The 21,379-nt window shown below is 37.7% G+C and overlaps 1 protein-coding gene across 1 annotated transcript in view; it reads left to right on the forward strand.

Annotated features, from left to right (window-relative positions):
- Nucleotides 1–18,390, forward strand: part of gch1 (GTP cyclohydrolase 1) — a gene marked incomplete at its 5' end in the record, with an annotated part of 26,123 nt that extends 7,733 nt beyond the window's left edge. Inside the window, 5 exon segments of the mRNA XM_062423246.1 lie at nucleotides 5,015–5,124; nucleotides 11,102–11,157; nucleotides 14,935–14,966; nucleotides 15,120–15,204; nucleotides 16,190–18,390. Of these exon segments, the coding sequence (XP_062279230.1) occupies nucleotides 5,015–5,124; nucleotides 11,102–11,157; nucleotides 14,935–14,966; nucleotides 15,120–15,204; nucleotides 16,190–16,316 (410 nt within the window). The 3' untranslated portion in view covers nucleotides 16,317–18,390.
- Between the last annotated feature and the right edge of the window lie 2,989 nt (nucleotides 18,391–21,379).

Genomic DNA, 21,379 nt, shown 5'->3' on the forward strand with positions numbered 1-21,379 from the left:
AGGTCTCAGTAGAAAGGAAACCTCCCAAAGTGTCAGGAACACTCGAGGTGACACAGAAACAGAGCAGAAGGTCTTTAAATCAGTAAATTGAAGAAGTAAACTGTTCTTGACATGACATTTTTAGTTGCTTTTGTTGCAAACTGTGGTACAAATACAGTAAAGTGGATGAAATTTTTTATTAACACAAAGTCTTCCTGATTACAGCAATACCACATTTGTCCATTTTTATGAAACGGATGTGATGCAGCGAGGCAAAAAGGCAGAAACTAGCAGACGTTGTTAACTCGGAGTTACCAGCAGCTACAGAATCACATGTTCACTTTAACTTTGCTCTTGATTAGAAAACTCTCAAAACACGATTAGCACTTTATTACAGTGTCAACCTGAAGGCAACTTGTACTAGTACTAAGTGTACTAAAGTGTGTCCAGGAGCAGGTGGAGTTAAACTGTTGTGTAGATCCAACAAATGGACGTTTAGATAGATGGGATTCTTTAAGCTGCTTTATTAACCTCCACTAACTGTATCAGAAAAGTCACTGTGGTCCCCCAAACCTCAGACTTAATGCAGGTGTTCGTTAAGTGTCCTTTGAAGAGACGAGGTGGTGCCACAAGATTCAATCCCAGTTTTTAGCCATGCATATATATCACACCTGAAGGGAGGGACTTTGATCTAGACTGAAACATCTTAACTTTCATGGATTGCTGTGAAATTTCATCCAGATGTTCCTGGTATCCAGACACTGGGCCTCATGCAAGAAGATTTTCTAATCCTAAAACTCTCTGACTTCTTGGAGGTTTGGTTGTGTGTGTGTTCAAAGTCGGATTCAATAAACTCTGTTAAAGGACAAAGCTGCGATTTTCTATATTTTTCTTATTATTAACAAATTTGACATTTGGAGCAAAACCAACAATGAACTCATCTTACTAACAAGTATTGTGTTTATCCAAAGTCTGATATATCCAGTAGAAAGGAAACCTCCCAAAGTGTCAGGAACACTCGAGGTGACACAGAAACAGAGCAGAAGGTCTTTAAATCAGTAAATTGAAGAAGTAAACCGTTCTTGACATGATGTTTTTAGTTGGTTTTGTTGCAAACTGTGGTACAAATACAGTAAAGTGGATGATATTTTTTATAAACACAAAGTCTTCCTGATTACAGCAATACCACATTTGTCCATTTTTATGAAACGGATGTGATGCAGCGAGGCAAAAAGGCAGCAACTAGCAGACGTTGTTAACTCGGAGTTACCAGCAGCTACAGAATCACATGTTCACTTTAACTTTGCTCTTGATTAGAAAACTCTCAAAACACGATTAGCACTTTATTACAGTGTCAACCTGAAGGCAACTTGTACTAGTACTAAGTGTACTAAAGTGTGTCCAGGAGCAGGTGGAGTTAAACTGTTGTGTAGATCCAACAAATGGACGTTTAGATAGATGGGATTCTTTAAGCTGCTTTATTAACCTCCACTAACTGTATCAGAAAAGTCACTGTGGTCCCCCAAACCTCAGACTTAATGCAGGTGTTCGTTAAGCGTCCTTTGAAGAGACGAGGTGGTGCCACAAGATTCAATCCCAGTTTTTAGCCATGCATATATATCACACCTGAAGGGAGGGACTTTGATCTAGACTGAAACATCTTAACTTTCATGGATTGCTGTGAAATTTCATCCAGATGTTCCTTGTTCCCAGACATTGGGCCTCATGCAAGCAAATGTTCTTATCCTAAAACTCTCTGACTTTTTGGAGGTTTGCTTGTGTGTGTGTTCAAAGTCGGATTCAATAAACTCTGTTAAAGGACAAGGCTGCAATTTTCTATATTTTTCTTATTGTTAACAAATTTGACATTTGGAGCAAAACCAACAATAAACTCATCTTACTAACAAGTATTGTGTTTATCCAAAGTCTGATATATCTTAGTACTCTAAGCCGTAGACCACCAAACCATTATAAACACATCAATGAGCCACACCACTACACTAGGTGACATGTTCCTTCATTATAAAGAGTTAGGTCGGGTCAGTTTAGTTAGAAATGTCTCCAGAGATTAATACCAGCCATCATGTTTTCACTCTCTGGACAGTGTTTCAGCATCAGGAAGAAGCCACCGCTCTTCCTCTTTATAGTAATCTATCGTCGTATTGATCAGACTCTGAACCAGACATTGTACATTTCTGTGTGCTGTGACTTCCTGGAGACTGAAGATTTGATGCTTTGGAGCCATTTCTAAACAAACTAAAGTAATTATGCTGTTCAGATTGAAGGAAGACGTCAACCAGTGAGGTGGAGTGAATCATTGATGTGTTTTAATAGTTTTTAGACAAGAGTGGAGGTCTATGGCACAGGCTGTGGATGCACACACATGATACTTGTTAGTAGGATGAGTTTATTGTTGGTTTGGCTCCAAACATGAGATTTGTTAATAATGAGAAAAAAATGTAAAAAGTCGTAGCCTTATCCTTTAACTGCCCAAACTTGTCGTAAATCACTAGTTCAGCCTGATGAGGAGGTGCTCATCGGATTTGATCATTAGTATAATCAACTTCCATAAAATTGCAATATAAAGCTTCTATGTTCTGCTCCATCTGTGAAGTTTCATAATAAATGTCCAAAAACAGTAAAAAACAAGAATTTCACACTGTGTCTAAAGTGTGTTCGTAGTTATTAGACCCTGAAATATTAGATAATATAAATCCATAAAATGTGTCCAATACTTTGGTTTATGATCAAATATCTGCAAATTTAAAGACGTGTTAAATACTATAAAGAAAATATTAGCATGCTAACACGCTAAGCTAAAATGGTGTCGAAAGTAAAAACGTTATCTCGCAACATAATAGCCTCAGTACAGCCGGACAGAGCTAATTACATCACTGCAAACTCTTAGTCTCTTAGTCTTTTTTGCGATTTTAACATTTAATTACATGAACAACCAGGCTAAAAACACATTAGCTACAGACTTATATCAAGGTTTAAAACAGGTTAACGAATATGAAGGAGATAGTTGTGGATTTTAGGAGAAGCAGGACTACGCTAAACACTATTTCTATGCTGGGAGAAGAGGTGGAGGTGGTGGAGGGCTACAGATATCGGAGCTTTCACCTTGTTTAACTAAAGAAAAAAGGTCTAAAGAAATGGACAGAGCAGACTCTACTTCTCGAGGAAGCTCAGGTCCTTCAGGTCCTGCAGTGAGATTTTGCATATCTATATAGGACAATACAACAAACCCTTTAAACAACCATCTGGTCGGACAGCAGAGTGTCTCCTTCAGCTTCTCTGTAATGAGGAGCGTTACAGGAGGTCATTCATGCCTACTGCAAGAGCATCAACAATGACCTCCCCCTCTGTGCTGAGACTCATTTAATTTGCATCAAGCATTAAAGTTTAAAATTCTGTTTTATTGTATTTCTATTCCACTTATTTTCTTTAATATAGTACTTTTTGGTGTTTTTGTAAGATATATGTTTTTTTTGTCACTTTTGTGGTAGCTGCTGTAACGCTGATATTTCCCTTTGAGGATAAATGAAGCACTCTATCTTTCTTAAAGTGAAAAGGTGCTGCGGCTACGACATGTGAGAAGATGGTTATTAACATTTACTGGCTGCCAACATGTTATCACCAGTGTGTCCATCTGCACGACAGCCAGGAGCCACAACTATCAGAACAATCAACGGAAAGATTTATGACAGTAAATGGACTTAAAATGAATATTGTAGATCTCAGTACAATCTGAGGCTGAACCTGATCTGTCAAAAAAAGAAAAAATCAAATCAGACTTCTCTCTCTCTCTCTGGTTTCTCCTCAACATGTCACAAAATGTCTCATCTCCAGAGAAAAAGCTGTAAAATTCAGCTACAGTCCTGAATAAGATCAAGTTATAGATATTTATGATGAAGAGCAGCATGACATCATCACCCAAACTGCTTCATAATCAAATAAAAATGGTGAAAAGAGCCTTAAAAGAGGCTCTTTATCTTCTCAAACTACCTTGTTTACACACATTGAATACACAGCAGAGACTGAAGCAACAAGTCAGTCTGTTCTCTTTTGGCACGTTGACCTGCCTCCCCTCCTCCCTCCCTCCCTCCCCCCTCCTCTCTTTCTAGCAGATAGCCAGTCAGGAAATTAAAAAGTGCCGGGGTAAGAGCGAGAGGCGTCTGCGTCGTCACAAACAGATAAAGCGGTTTATTGAACCCCCGGCAACCGAAAAACGCAATAAAGCAACAACAGGAAGCAGCGTATGGAAGCAGGGCTATAATTAGATGGCGGTGTTTGCCAGAGAGAAACACCGGCGTCCACGATAAAGAGAGGAGGAGAGGAGAGGAGAGGAGAGGAGAGGAGAGGAGAGGAGAGGAGAGGAGAGAGGAGAGGTGAGACAGATGAATGGGTTTCTGTCTGTCTGCTAGAGTGAAGTAAAATGATGCGGGGAGCTTTCTGTGCACATCAAAATCAAAAAACCTTCAAAAAATACAAAAATAAAGAGCTAGACATCAGAAAATGGCATAAAAAGAACATAAAAGAACATAAAATAACTAATTCTTAAATAATGAACCTCCCAAATGAAGTAATTGGTTAACAAAATGAGAGAAATGTGTGTAACTAGATTAAAAATTAGGTTATAATCATGAAATTAATCAGTCAATAAATCCACAAATATGAGAAACAGGTATAGTCTGTAACCTTTAAACAGGCAGGAGAGGAAAATGAGATGTTAATTATTCTTCTTATTTACTTTTTATTTACTCTGATGTTACTAGTTATCTCATTTGCACCTAATTTAAACATTTCCACAAATCATTTTTAAAATATTTTGGATTTTATAGAGTTGTATCTCCACCAGGAAACATTATAAAGGTATAAATAATGTGTATATGTATGTATCTCTTGGTGCATGTTGTCTGTTTAAGGATTAAATTAAAAATAAACATTTAAAGCTTGAACTTCTTCTTTATTTTTTGACGTGTAGATTTTCCTTCATGCTTCTTCTTCTTCTGTTGTTTTTCTCCCTCTGCAGACGTGCTGAACGACGCTATCTTCGACGAGGACCATGATGAGATGGTGATCGTCAAAGACATCGACATGTTCTCCATGTGTGAGCATCACCTGGTGCCCATCTTCGGCAGGGTGAGAGCTGCACACACACACACACACATATGCACACGCACACACACACAGCGTGGTATTACAGAGAGCAGCTTTAACAAACTCAGAGTTGATTAAACTAGTGATAATCTTGAGTTTTTGGAGTATTTTTACTCTAAATTAAACGTGTGTGCATCATCAGTAGAGCTTCAATATTACAATTCACCATGGCAACAGATAAATAAAAGACAAAGCCTCCATTTGATTCCAGTAGATTTAGAGATATAAATGCATGAGACTGTGAATTAGTTAACACAATAAAGTTTTATTCAACGTTGTCCATTAATTCATCACATGAATTAAACTTACGTACATTTCCTTTAATGATGATAAAATGGAGTCAGACTGTGTATCAGGATGCAGCTTTGTTTGTTAAATATATTTGCTCAGCTTTAATCTGACGGGGACAAAACACAGGAGGCAGCAGCTGAAGATGAAAAATATAATTAACAAAATGTAGAAACTGTTTATATCAAAGACACAAAGACATGACTGTAAACACATAATCTGATCCAGTAAGGCATCGAGGTTAAAATACAGTCGATTTTAAGTTTTTAGACATCAGACAGATATATATAAAATATGAACATATAATCTCCAATATTACAGGAAAGATGTACCATCAGTGCGACCAATTACATCATGAGTGATAGAGATGATTATTCATTGATCCTACGTGTCTAAAGCTTCATACTGATTTTATTCATTCATGAACTGAGATTACATATTAATGTGTAATAAACATTTCAGTGCAGGAGTCACAGTGTTATAACAGGAGGACAAGCAGAGGTTTTATTCTGATCTGAGGCTGAATTCACACTGTGTTATATTTGAGTGTGAAGGCAAAAATTCACTGATGCACATAAAAGCAGTAACTTTATAAAGTCCTGAGTATCAAAATAATATGGAACCAGGATTTAAAACCTGACTGACGATAATCCTCTACTCATGAAAGCGCTTCGATACGGACTGAATGAGGAAATGAAACTCACTGAGAGAGGGAGGAGACTCAGAGAGAGAGAGAGAGAGAGAAACTCAACATTTGTTGGAAGAGAAAAAACCTGCCAGCGAGCAGGTTTAGCTTCAAAGAGTCAGTTGCCATGGTAACTGAACCCGAGTCTTTCTGGACCTTAAAATCTCAGTTTCCCTCATTTCAGGTTTAACAAACTCAGAGTTTTCACTAAACCTGTTTTCCTGGTATCACTTCAGTTCTTTTAAAATGTGGTATTTTACTTGATTTTATCTACTTATTCTATTCCTTACCTACTTTTACTATGTACTATTTTGCTATTTTCAATTATTACTGTTTTTATTTTCTATCTTATATTACAATAATATCTTTTTCTTTTTTAATCTGACGCACTTGGTGTATGTAATTTATTTTGTTGTAAAGCACTTTGAGCTACATTTCTTGTATAAAAGGTGCTATAAAAATAAAGTTATATGTGTTATTTATTATTAGTATTATTATTATTATTTTACTCGGTATCATCAGTGACTTTGCCTGATTGCAGAAGATCGCACTGGTCTCTTTCAGATAAATAAAAGTATTGTATCAGATTCTGTATTATCGGATACTTGTTAATGACAGACTAATCAGGATCAGAGCTGAAAAAACTTGATTGGGACGTCAGTTTTTTATGATTTATTAATCTTAACTGACCTTTGAAGTGCTTGTGGTGGTCTCTGAACTCTATTTCTGGAGTCACTTTTGCATCTTTTCCCTTCAAAAACATGTTTAACTGTATCAGCGACTGATGTGCGTTCGATTTATGACGATATTCTTCGAGTCGCCGTAGAAACAGTAAATGCTGATAACATCACACAAAAAAAAACAAAACAAGTCAGAAATATTGAAACATGGAAACAGATGTGTATCTAGAAAGCCATTTATCTGGAGACCCGCTGCTTTAAACAACAGAGAACATGAGAAACAATCAGATTAGCTGAGATCTGTTTATCCTGAGTTCGTTTTTTTTTTGCTTTTAGCCTCCTCCTCCTCCTCCTCCTCTTCCTCCTTCTCCTGCTGCTGGCTTGTGCCTTTGACATCATTACCCTCCGCTAAAACCTGATTGGCCACTTCCCCCTTTCTGCCTTTTCTTTCTCTGCTTCCCGTTATCCCTCCATCTTCGCCTGCAGGTGCATGTCGTTTAAGACAATAGGGACTGGCAGCTGATCCTTTTCAACTGGTGTCAATGAGTTCTGATGACAGCAGTGAATCACACGTACACACACACACACACAATTACCACACCTTCTGTGTTAACGTGTGTGTTAATGTGTGTGTTTGTGTGTGTTCGGTGTCCATCAGGTGGTTGTTTATGTCCCTGAACCTCCTCCCTCCTCTCGTCGTCAGCAGCAGCGTCGCCTCTTATCCATCCTCTCTCATCTGTCTGTCGTGTCTCTGTGACTCATCACATAGAGCGAGACCTCCTCCCCCTCCTCTTCCTCTTCCATTGTTGGTCAGATGGCGTGCAGGTAGCCGCCGGCTGCTTGATAAACCGCTTTCGATGTCGATCAGACAACAGGCGTTTATTGCAGACTGTCAATTACTTTCCCATCAGCAGAGCCGCTGTCACATCAGCTGCTAAGAGAGGAAAGTACCTGCAAAAGAAAACATCCTTTGGTCTCATAATCAGTCTTTAAAGAAGCTACAATCTATATATTTTGATAATAGGAATATATCAAATAACAATGTGTAATGCCTATAGGGAATTATCAGCTTTACGGAGCTTTTTAGTGAGTTTCAGCTCATTGTTTAGCTGCCTGGCTTTAACTTTATTGTTTTTGTTCACTGTCAAAGCTCTCATAGCGTCATTTCCAGTCGCAGCAGGCAGCTCAGCACCAAACAGCAAACAGACACGCTGGAGACTAGCTGGTGAACATTGTGGAGCATTTAGCAACTAAAGAGCCAGATATTTCCCTCAGGAGTTGGTAAGTGGAGTGTAAAAACAGAGCTAAAAGAGAGTGAATATTGGATTTACATTCAGCAGGTGGACAGAAAAACAACTCCAAATGAATGATAATGTTGATCAGTAACTGTTGGATGTGGGAATAAACAGTTAATGCAGGTTGAAGGTTTAATTTTTCTTTACTTGCAGGACTGACTGATGCTTCTGTCTTTAGATGGACGTATCAAGAAAAAACTTAATTCAAACCTGAAGTAATCTATCCACATCTTATAAAACACTATAAACAGTTTTCTATGTGTTCATCCAGCATGCACATTATAATTCATTTGGAGCCGTGTTTTTGGCCACCTCTTGAATAAATGCTTCACTCACAAAGACTGAGGACAATCTCCCAGGTTTGATTGGGTGAAAACAATTAGAGAGTTTTCTAAAAATAACCTGCATTGCAGAACCAATCAAAAGTCTTCAGGGCGACCCTTCATATTGGGCGATGGAGAACGAGAGGAGAGCATCATTTCCAGTAAGTCGTGTCCTTGTTAAAACATAAGGAGCGTAGGTTTGTTAGTTGCCCTTTCAAGCGACTACTGTGCATTTAGAAATCTTCAGACGTCAGCAGGCAGATCCCTGATTGTCTGATATCACGAGACAAGCTGAATATGACTCCAGTGTTCACTCTCTTTTAGCTCTTCTTTAAATAAAAGCCCAAGGTGACGTCCTCAAACATCTTCTTCTTGTCTACAACCCAAAGATATTCAGTTTACTTTCATCAAAGACTAAATAAAACAAGAAGCTGGAATAAGAGAATTTAGGGGATTTTTTCTTTAAAAAAATGACACGAAACGACTAATTTTCTGTCTATAAATTGAAATCACTGCAGCTCTAAAGCTCTAGTTGTTTTTGTGAATACCTGATGAATATACGTCTAATATTAACTCTTTTTAGCTCTTGTTATGGTCTCCACCAGCTCCTGAGAAACACATCTGGCTCCTCAGCTGCTTCACATGTTGTGACTCAACCAAACAGGAAATGTGCCATAAAACCAAAACAACTGAACACAGACTCAATAAGCTTCATAGAGCAGCAGAGTGGGTCATAATTCTGTGTCAACCTTTTTTAAGGGTCTTTAAGGCTAAATTTAAAGGCCAAATCTAAGAGGAAATCCCACTTTTCTGGTTTTAGGAAACTTTTCTTCTATTCTCAGTTATTCTCCAACCACGACGACCCTTCTCATTCTTTACTTCTTATATTTTCCCCCCCTCCCTCGTCGTTCACAGCATGTGTCAATACGGATATTTTGAGCAGATAAGTGAAAAGAGGCGCCGTCACAGTCGGCCTGTTTGATGTGGACATATCAGGCCGCTGCAGCAGAGAGCCAGGAAGAGAAAGAAGTGGAGGAAAAGGGAGAAAAAGAGATCTTTGCACGCTTGTTGCCGCTGCCCTTTCTCTCGTCTTGTCAACAAATTGCGTTTGACATTTGAGTGGAGCTCGTGTGTGTGTGTGTGTGTGTGTGTGTGTGTGTAAGAGAATTACAGCCTGCAGCCATCCTCAGCACCGATTCCCCCCCGCTGATGACTCCGGCTCTTCCTCCTCTCGTCTGTTGCTCGTCCACCTGCTCGATTGGCTCTCATCTTAAGCTCTCTCTCATCTTTTTGTCGTCCGCCTTTTGGCTTCTGTCACATCTGTGAGGCTGTCGCTCAAATCAAAGTCAACGTGTGCAGAAAAGTGACAGCTGCAGTACCTCAGCGATTGTTTGACACCACGAGAGCCTCTCAACTTAAAGTGCATTCATTGAAAAATAGAAACATTTATAGAAAAAAACCCAAAACACCTGTTGTATCTTTAGGTAAGCTTTATTTATTCACATAATCTGATTGAGATGAAGATGTATTTTGTGACCTGAGAACAGATTTCATGTTCACAAGATCACAATAAGATCGTTTATTCCCACAAGCTGATCCTCAAACACACTCACAGGCACAAATATCAGCTGAGAGTCTCCAATTTTAGGCAGTGTTGCTTTTAATTTCACTAGGAGGAAGAACAGGTTAAGCATAATAGTTGATTATTCAGGGTAAAATATTTTAATTCATGAAATAAAATCAAAAGTTTGGTTAAGAGGAAGACTCATACCTTCACAGATGGACACTGAAAACCACATTAAATTAGTAATACTGTAAAATAATAGAATTAAAATATGAAAATGATAAATAAAACATGTTGTGGATATTTGTTAGGTATTGTTACACTTCAATCAGAGATGTGATAAAAACTGAAATTCGATTGATGGGCTGATTGAAGTCTGACAGGAAGTTGTGCAGCTTGCAGACGCTGCTCTGAACGAGTATCAATGTCTTCATTTTAAAACAATACAAAAATGTACATTTAAGATCATTTAAAGCGACAACAATTGTGTTCTTTATACAACAATTCATGGAGCCCCAAATTTCACAATTCATATTCTCGATTTTGTTAATTTCTCTTGTCCCATGTGCACTCTCAATACAAGTAGCTCAGATTTAATAATGTTTTATTTGGATCTTGGACTAAAATATGCGGTTCTTGATGTATTTCAAATTTGACTTTGAAGAAAGAAGAAAGAATAAAAAAAAGACACTATCAGTCACACAGATCTCCATCTAAAGCTGTGTAATAAGGCAGCGAGAGAGGAGGTCAAAAGATCACAAAACCATCAGGAGTCATCGTCTCCGACCATCTGGGACGTCACAGCAAATTTTATGGTTATTATCTGTTTTTTGAGACACAAAATTGTTACTTACATAAAGTTCAGGGAGAAATTACAAATACAAGGACTTTTCTTGTGAGGAACATTTCACATCAGTCCGCTCGGTCGCTGACACTTTGAGGCCTCTTCACTATCAGGGCAGAAATGTCTCAAATGTCTCATAATAACTAATGAAATACTCCACAAGTCCTCAACATTTTACCTGAGCTTCAAATGAATCCTCTACATCACCTGCCAGACTGAAAACAGACTTCACTTTTATAAGATATTAAACATCTTACATTTATTTTGTCCCTTTGTGCAGGTTCACATCGGCTACCTCCCCAACAAGCGAGTGCTGGGCCTCAGTAAGCTGGCCAGGTGAGGCTGTTTATTTTAATATGATGGACTGTGTGTGTCTGTGTGTGTGTGTGTTGTACTGGGGTAGTGTTTAATTGGTCATCCCAGGTGTGTGTGTGCTTGTGTCTATGTGTGTGTGTATGTGAGCTAGTGTGTATTTAAGCTGATTACTAAAATGTACGCATGTGTGTTTGTGTGTGTACTAGTGTAGAATCTGATCCCACTGACCCCAATACCTTAAGGCTTATCGCACTAACACCCCCTACTAACCCAGTACTGGACACAAACACACACACACACACACACACACACACACACACACACACACACACACACACACACACACACACACACCTTAAAGGGAACATCCGGTTTGATACAACTTAGATCTTATTTTTGTCATCAGTAATAATAAAATTGTCCACGTTAAATAAGCCGCTGAGTTCTATTAACGCGGTGATATCACTAAAAAAAGAAGCAGTCACATGTTCATACAGATTTTAAACTAACTCCACATGCTAGCTGAATTCATGTGGAAGAGGAGATGAATGCTAATAGTGAATTTATCATCCAAATATTCATCGTAAACCAACTCTCCAGTTTAACTTTGGTATAAATTTTCTTACTATACTTTTCCTGTACAATAAGGGCTTATAGACAAGGCTCCATACGATATGATATGATACGATACGATACACAATGAAACAATACAATACGAAATGATTAGCTACGATACGATATGATACATAACGATACAATACAATATAAAATGATACAATACGATACCGAATGATACGAGACAATACAATATGAAATGTACGATATGATACAATACAATATGATAGAATACAATACGAAACGATACGATACAATACGGTACGAAATGATACGAGAATACAATACGAAACAATACGGTACAATATGAAATTATACGGTACGATACAATATAATATGATACACTACGGTACGGTACGATACGATACGAAACAATACGGTACGATACGATACAATACGAAACAATACGGTACGATACGGTACGATACGATACGGTACAATATGATATGATACGGTACGAAACAATATGGTACGAAACGATACGATTCAATACAACACGAAACACTACGGTACGAAACGATACGGTACGAAACGATACAATACAATACAATACGAAACGATACGGTACGAAACGATACGATACTATGCGATACAATACAATACAACACGAAACACTACGGTACGAAACGATACGGTACGAAACGATACGATGCGATTCGATACAATACAACACGAAACACTACGGTACGAAAAGATACAATACAATATGATACAATACAATATGATACAATACAATATGATACGATACAATATTGTTCCCTGTAGGAATCAAAGGCTGTGCACATAAATGCCTCCACAGTTGATTATATAACATATTGCATTCACCAAGAAGTAAAACACCATGAGACCATTGCACAGTCCCAACAGTCTCAAGCAGCATTGATTAATACCCCCAATGGCCCCTGGACACTGAAGCTCAGGCCCCCTCCCCCAATAATTAATTAATGTTTCATCATCCTTTAATCAATTAACTTCTTATTTGCAGGACTTTAAAAAAACTTTCTCTTCCTTTTCACTTAGTTTTTTCTTTCTTCTGGCGTCCTCACTGGGTTTTTGGCGCTGTCCATTTTCCGCTATAGTTGATCATTTTACTCGTACACTCATTGATACAACCCAAACCGTGAAATCAACAGATAAAACTTAGTCAATCATGAGATTTAACTTTCTTTTTTAACTTTTATAACACTGCTGTCTGGTGTAAACCTCGTAACTCTATACTTCGTTTCTGCTCGAGGGCCCAGATAATCTGTATGGTAGATCCAGACATGCTTATAGCCAACATTTCGGGTGTTTTTGCCCTCCATTCAAACACTGCAGGAGGAGTGTTGTTGTAAAACGATCCAGGAAGTCTGGAGTCCGACTCTCTGTGACTTTTAAAGCTTTTCAGACTGTCGCCGTTTCAGGGTCCGCTGTAAACATTTCAGAAGCGAAGAGCGTGTCTGTTCTTCAGCTGCCACCATTTTTTTCACCATTTGTGTTTTATATTGAAGACACATTTACAGCTTGTTTAGATTTGGTAACAGATGTTTTGTGGCTGACAACACATCATCGCCTTTAACTTTAGTTTGAGGCGGTTTTCACTTTAATGTGTTTTAGAACCGGGGATCTATACACATGTAGACCTTCAGTGTAACATTGTTTGCCCCTTTATCCACATGTTAAAATAATCCTGTTCTGATTGTGCTTTTCAGAAGATAATTGACAGATTTGCAAAAACAGAATTAAACTACTACTAGGGCTGCAACGATTAGTAAATCAACAGAAACTATGTTGGTCATTATTAAAGGAAAAGTGACACATTTTTGCTGTTTGCATCTGTCTTGAATTAGAGGATTTAAAGCTTTTATGTGTCATATGTGATGATAAACTGAGAAGCTTTGGATCAAACAAAACAAGGATGTTTTATTGTCATATCCAGATGTTCTAAAGGCTACAATGAGATATAAAAACATCATCTTTGAAGCAGCATTGTCTTTTCTCCTTCCTCCTTTCCTTCCCGTTACGTATGTAGAGTACATCCTGCCCCTCATCATTCAGGCTGTTTGGTCTTTGTGACATTTCCTCGGAGGTGGTTCGGGGTCTCTAGTTGTCTGAAGTGGTTTTTCTCACAGAGAAGAGCAGCAGGTCGAAGGGGAAGAACGAGTCGTTTCTGTTTATTGGTTCTTTTTTTTTTTACATCATCAGACGAGATACCAGCTGTAAAATGACGTGAATGAGTTTTTTTTGTTTGGTGTTTATTTTTGAAAGGAGGTTGGGTTCACCGCGTTTTTGAGCTAAATCAGTATGAATGATCTCAGTTGAGTGATGTGACTCATTACTTACCTTTGTCATTAATTTCTTTCTCTCCTGAAAACATTAAAATTATTCACCATCTTTAAACGTCAAATACGTCGTCACGAGTGTAACCACCTGATTTGGAGCATTTTGTCCACTTGACGATTATTTTCTTTATCAATTAATCTGTCAAATATTTTTCTCGATTAATTGATTAGTCGTCTGGTCCATTAAATTTCAGACAATTTTGAAAAATGACAGTTTTACAAAACCTGAGATGAAACCTGTCCCGACCAGCAGTTCACAACCCAAACATATTCAGTTTATTATCATAGAGGACAAAAAAACCCCCAAAAAACTAAACTAAATATATACATTTAAATAAATATCCATATTTAAAAAGCTAGATACAGAGAATTTTAGCATTTTTCTTGAAAACTCACTCAAAACGACAATGGATCTTTATTTATACAACGTCAAATCACCTCAAAGTCAACTCAAGGTATTTTTCACATAGAGCAGGTCTAGACTGTTCCAACATTCCCCCATCATCATCATCATCATTTATCAAAATCCTTGCTCAGTTAAGCAATTAAACGACTAATCATTGCAGCTCTACACTGAAACCTCAAACATAAACTAAAAAAAGTTCCAAACTGAAGCAGAAACTTTTCGGGGTTTTTTTGGGCCAAAAATGGTAAATTTAGCTTCATATTCCTCCAACAGCAACAATGGAAACCAATGAAGATAAAAATGTTGGGTACCCATTTCTAACATGCATCATAAATATACAACTCTCAATACAATGTGTATTATTTGTCATTATCTGTCATTTTTTGTTTACCTTTTGCAAATTAAATTAAACTAAAAACTAATTTTAATCTCTCTTTTGTCTCTTCTCGCTCTCAGGATCGTTGAAATCTACAGCCGCAGACTACAAGGTATCAAAGAACAGAAACTTCTGCTTTAAAAAAAATAAAATTATGACTCTGATGTTGTTCAGAGTTGAGTGTTTTTCAGTTTCCTGTGAACACGTCGAGCCTCGTTGTTTGTTCTGTTTGTTTGTTCATGTCTGTGTCTCTGTCCGTCCACAGTTCAGGAGAGGTTGACCAAACAGATCGCCGTGGCGATCACAGAGGCCCTGCAGCCAACCGGTGTCGGCGTCGTCATCGAAGCGACGTAAGTAAAAATTCACCGGGTCATTTGTTTGTTTCCTCTCTTTCACTCTTTCATTCATGACTTTCCCACCATCCTTTCCTTCACTTTCACTGAATCCATCACTTCATTATCTTCTTCTCCTTTCTGTTACATCTCTTTCACCTCCTCTCTTTTTTGTCCCAATCTTTCATTTATTTTTCCACTCTTCCATCACTTTTATCTCCTTTCGTTCATTTCTTCTACTTTCTGCTATTTATTTTTTAAGTCTCTCTCATCTTTCTCTTCTTTTTTTCTCTTCCATCACTTTAATTTCCTGTATTTTCTCTTTTTTGCTTTATCTTTCCTCCACCTTGTCTTTATTTTTTTATACTTTCATTTTTTCCATTCATTTAATTTCCTTTCCTTCACCTCCTCTTCTTTCTTTTTTATATTTTGATTTGTTTTACCTCAACATCACTTTTCTTTTCCTCCGTCGTTCAGTCGCATCTCTTTCACTCTTTCATCTCTTTTCTTAATTTTTTGATGCTTTCATTTCATTTCTTTTTGCCTGTTTCATTACTTTCATTTATTTTCGCTTTTCTGTTACATTCCCTCCTTCACCTTTTCTGTAGTACTTCACATTTTATTTCTATTACTTCATGTCTTCTTTTTCTTTTTACATCTCTTCCTTTCTTTCTTCTTTCATCTTTTCTTATTTGTATCTTTATTAAATGTATTATTACTTCAGTGTGATTGCTTCAATTTCCATCATTTTTTCATGCAGTTTTTTCTTCTTTCCTTCACTGTTTCTCTATTTCTCCCTCTCTCCATCAAAACTTTAAATTTCAAATCACTTATATTATCATATTTTTTTCAAAATAAGGTTGAATGGGGGACAGCAGATGGAGAGACTTCACCTCTCTATAGAACATCTTTGACCTCTGCCCTCTAACTTTAACTTCTCCTCCTTCACTTTTACTCCCTCGCCTTTCGTCTAACCTCCTCTCCTCGTGCTTCCTCCCCACAGTCACATGTGTATGGTGATGCGCGGCGTTCAGAAGATGAACAGCAAGACCGTCACCAGCACCATGTTGGGAGTTTTCAGGGAAGACCCGAAAACCCGCGACGAGTTTCTGACGCTCATCAGGAGCTGAGGAGGACGATAGCGTCTCCTTTTCCTCCTCCTACTGTTGCCTGGGGTTACCTCCACCTGCACGGACCAGCCTCTGTGCTACCTGTGTGTGTGTATGTGAGACAGAGTGTGTGTGTGTGTGTGTGTGTGTGTATGTGTGTGTTTTCCATCTCACCAAAGGCAGTGACAGAGTGTTTACTGTGTTTTCAGTCCGATTCCTTTTAATCGTCAGATAAAGTGAAGCGTTACCTCACAGATGTTTCTGTTTGTCGGAGGCCATTGACTGACTGACACGTTGTTTACTTTTAGACAACAGGGACAGACTTTACCCCCTTTGTCCACGTGTGTTTTGTGTGTGTGTGTGTGTGTGTGTGTGTGTGTGTGTGTGTGCTCGTTAATAAAATATAAGCCTCTGGCATCGAACACCAGAGAGAAAGACTTTATAGAGAGAATAGAGAGGAATCATTCGTCATTTAGTGGAGTTTAAACGTCTATAAACAGTATGAAAATGACTGTTTACAGACAAATAATAATAAATAAAAGCATCAGATTTTCAGTAATTTGGTTTTTGAGCTCAGTTAGACTAAAGAGTCAAGAAGAAAACTCAAAATAATGTCAAACAATAGTCAAAAATCGTGGCATGTCAGTCCTAAAATCTACATCATAGCAACATTACGACATGGATTGTGCATAGAGTATAAAGATGATTATTAATGAGATGGCAGAAAGTGGCGCTAAATGTAGAATCACTACATTACATTTACTGACACTAATCACTGTAGGTAAAGCCAGCAGGAAACAAGATCAGAGGAAACTGTTAGCTGGGGACAGTTAGGATTTTTTGCATTTTGTTGGAAAGAGGAGGGAGGGTTGTAATGCCATGAAGAGCCACAAGTAGGCGCACTGGCACAGCTAGACTTGGGTTTTCCATCTTTACAATGTGGTGGTGCAAACACTGCCGCGGCTGATGGAGACCAGATTCAAAGATGGTGCATATTTAATCAATTTAAATTGATTGCCTGGCACAGAAAAATGCTTAAAATGTTATGCTACCCGCTGAATACATGTAGTAGAGTTGGCGGTCTATGGGGAAAATGCTTTTTGGGCTGCAGATTTATTTGTTGCAGTACCATGAGTGGCCACTGGGAAAACTTGTAAACCCCTCTTTAAGCACGATTTAGGACTGATACCAGTAAGCTCACTTTGTGAATTCGGCCCCGATCTCAAAATCACAGCACACACACAGCAGGATGAGACAGAAGTTTAAAGTACGACTAACTCTGAGACAATTAGTCAATTATTTGATCGGTCAATCATTTCAAATCAAAAAGATGAATCTGTAATGAAAATAACGGTTAATTGCATCCCAAAACATGATTTCCTCTTTTTCCTTTAAATCTTGGTGATCGATAATGTTTTTATGGCACTTTCACACTCAGAGTGTCAAAAAAGTCAGTTTACATTGACTTCAATTCAGGAGTGTTTATTAAGTTGCTGATTTAAATCTCAGATTGAAAAGTTTAGCGCAAAATGATTCGAAATTGGAGCGAAACACAGATTGAAATAAACAGTGTGGGTCTGAAAATAACCCCAGTATCACTCTGCTGGTGAGGAAGGATCCGTCTGATTGTGCCAACTCGCCTCTCGACTAAAACCAAAAAAACGACTTCAAAGCGAAACTGGAAGTTCGAATTTTGGAGAGAGGCAAATTAAGTGTGTGTGTATGTGTTTGTGTGTGTGTTTATGTGTGTGCGTGTTCTTCACAGCTGATGAACGACGTGGAGACGGGCGACTGTGTGTGTGTTACTATGTGTTTATTTGTGTAACATGTTATTGCATCTCAATGCATCATAGTGTCCCCAGTCAGATTTATGGGAGGTTTTAATGGTGTAACGTGTTGACTGGAGTATAGTGTGTGTGTGTGAGTGTATGTGTGTGTGTGTGTGTGTGTTGGGGAGGGGGGGTTGTTGTATTTGTGGCCTTGTTGAGAAGGACAGCTGGTTCTTTGGCACCTTCACCATCAGTGTCACTTTATGTACTGTGTTCATTTCAAAGACTTTTTAATCAAAGAAAATAAATCTATGTGTCGACAAAGACTGAAAGTTTGTTTCTTCACCGCACAGAAAATAAAAACCATTAAAAGCCAGAGGTGGAAAGTAATTAAGTACATTTACTACAGTATAATTTTGAGGTACTTTACTTTACTTTAGTTGAGACACTTTATACTTCCACTCCACTACATTTATCAGACAGCTTTAGTTACTTTGCAGATGAATATTTGACACAATGGATAATATAACAAGCTTTTATAATTCAACACATTATTAAAGAAACTAAAAGTGTGTAGTCAGATGTCTATGGGTTGTTAACAGCTCCACCAAATAGTGATTTTGCCCTCTAAACTTCTCACATCATGGTTTCATTTCAATAAATGTTCAAATGATCCGATATTTCAGCAAAAATCAAAGATTAGAGAAAAAGTCCAAAAAGTGAAAAAACATTTGTGTATCAGAACTTAGGTTTTCTTCTATCCTCTCCATTAATCAAATTAATCAAATAATTAATCAAATAATTAATCAAATTAATCAAATAATTAATCTCACCACCCCTCACATTTATCTGCTGACCCTTTGGAGGGGCCCCACCCCTAGGTTGGGAACCACTGGACTAAACTAGCTAACTGTATATAAAGTAGTGTAAACTAGCTCCACCTCCAGCAGCTAGAACAGTAACATGCTGCTCTAACACTGATGCTTCACTATTAATAATCTAATGATGTCATAATAATAATATATCAGTCAGAGGGACCAAACCACTACGTTTACTGTAATACTGCATACTACATCACTCATAATACTGCAGTACCTTTACTGTAATACTGCATACTACATCACTCATAATACTGCAGTACTTTTACTGTAATACTGCATACTACATCGCTCATAATACTGCAGTACTTTTACTGTAATACTGCATACTACATCACTCATAATACTGCAGTACTTTTACTGTAATACTGCATACTACATCGCTCATAATACTGCAGTATTTTTACTGTAATACTGCATACTACATCGCTCATAATACTGCAGTACTTTAACTGTAATACTGCATACTACATCACTCATAATACTGCAGTACTTTTACTGTAATACTGCATACTACATCGCTCATAATACTGCAGTACTTTTACTGTAATACTGCATACTACATCGCTCATAATACTGCAGTACTTTTACTGTAATACTGCATACTACATCGCTCATAATACTGCAGTACTTTTACTGTAATACTGCATACTACATCACTCATAATACTGCACTACTTTTACTGTAATACTGCATACTACATCACTCATAATACTGCAGTACTTTTACTGTAATACTGCATACTACATACTCATAATACTGCAGTACTTTTACTGTAATACTGCATACTACATACTCATAATACTGCAGTACTTTTACTGTAATACTGCATACTACATCACTCATAATACTTAGATTTTTCATGCAGGACTTTTACATGTAATAGAGTATTTTGACACATATGTATTGGTACTTTTACTTTAAGGATCTGAGTACTTTTCCCACCTCTGATAAAAACTGTTAAAAGCATCAAACTTGACGGCTGATAGTTGAAGCTCTAAAGCTGTCATGAGCTCGTAACTCTGGTCTGGAAACTTTCTGGAAAATCATGTGGATGTAGAGAAATGAACAAGGTCGAAGAGCATAACTGGCTCCCCAAAGAAAAAAACTAAAATTTGAGGCCCCTCAGCTCAGTTTTTTGCCTCTCGGCCGGTTGCAGGGTTAATCTGGCCCTGAGCCTGCAGTGTGCACAGCGGACGGCTGGAACTGATCACGGTCTGGAAGTCTGACAGAGGCATGACTCAGCAGCATTTTGAGAGTTTTGTAACATCTCATTCATGCATCTTAATACCCGGCAGCTCACAGCAGAGACGATCCGGGGCTGAATCCGGTTCGCTGAGTGCAGGATGTACAGTACTACTGCTCCAACTCCATGACCTCACCGAGAAGCAGCCAGAATGAGAAGGTCTAAATCTTTGTGTTTACAGTGCTTTTTTACTCACAATGAAAATAATCTCAATTTCGTCACTAAATATTTGTCCTCTTTATTAGCTGGTGAGCCGATGCCTTTCAGAAACTTCAATAACACCACACTACACGATGTCATCTGTGCTGAGAGATTGAACCTTAAAGAAAAGTTACAAATTGAAGCTTTAGAGGTGAAAATCTTCACCACATTAAACTGCTGCCACCTTCAAAGTGACTGGCAGTGATTTCAAAGGTTAATCCAAGTTTGTTAACTGAAGTCTAAAAACTTTTAAAATGTTGTAAATAAGTGTTTTTCACTTTAACATGTTGTTTGATTAGTTAAAATAAACACAATTTGATCCAGACCAGTAAAAGCATTGCATAATAACCTATAAATAACATAATATATAATATAGCTTTACTATAATAAACCATCGATTTACTGTGAAAAATGAGTGCAATATCAACAATGTTATGTATCAGATTATTTTGCACAGAAGCTGCTGATTGACAACATTTAGTACAATGATCAATATATGAATGATTTAAATATGACCACAATAATGTACTTTGTAAACTTATCCAGTGGGCCGGTTTGGACTCCTTGGCAGGCTGGTTTTGGCCCCAAGAGCCGTATGTTTGACACCCCTTGCTTTAGAGGAAAACAATCTCCACTGCATAAACTGCTGCCAAAGTGACTGACAGTGATTTAAAAATGTTTAAAAAAAACAAAAAGAAGTTTATATTCTTTTAATCGTTCATTAATCATGTTTGCTAAAAGAAGTCTAAAAACTTTTAACATGTTGGAAATAAATGTTTTTCACTTTAACATGTGCTCTACTTCCTAAATTGGTTGATTAGTTAAAATAAACCCAGTAGTTGTGTGTGTACAATTGGAGATGTTCTGGCTTTGGCGCCCCCCGGTGGTCAAATTCAACAAAGACACTTTGGCAGAAATAAATGATGTCCTCTTAACTTCCTTCATTGTTTGTTTTATAGTTGATAACGTGACTAAAAACATATTTCTCTT

This window comes from Scomber scombrus, chromosome 1 (genome assembly GCF_963691925.1).
Source record: "Scomber scombrus chromosome 1, fScoSco1.1, whole genome shotgun sequence".
Taxonomy (NCBI): domain Eukaryota; kingdom Metazoa; phylum Chordata; class Actinopteri; order Scombriformes; family Scombridae; genus Scomber; species Scomber scombrus.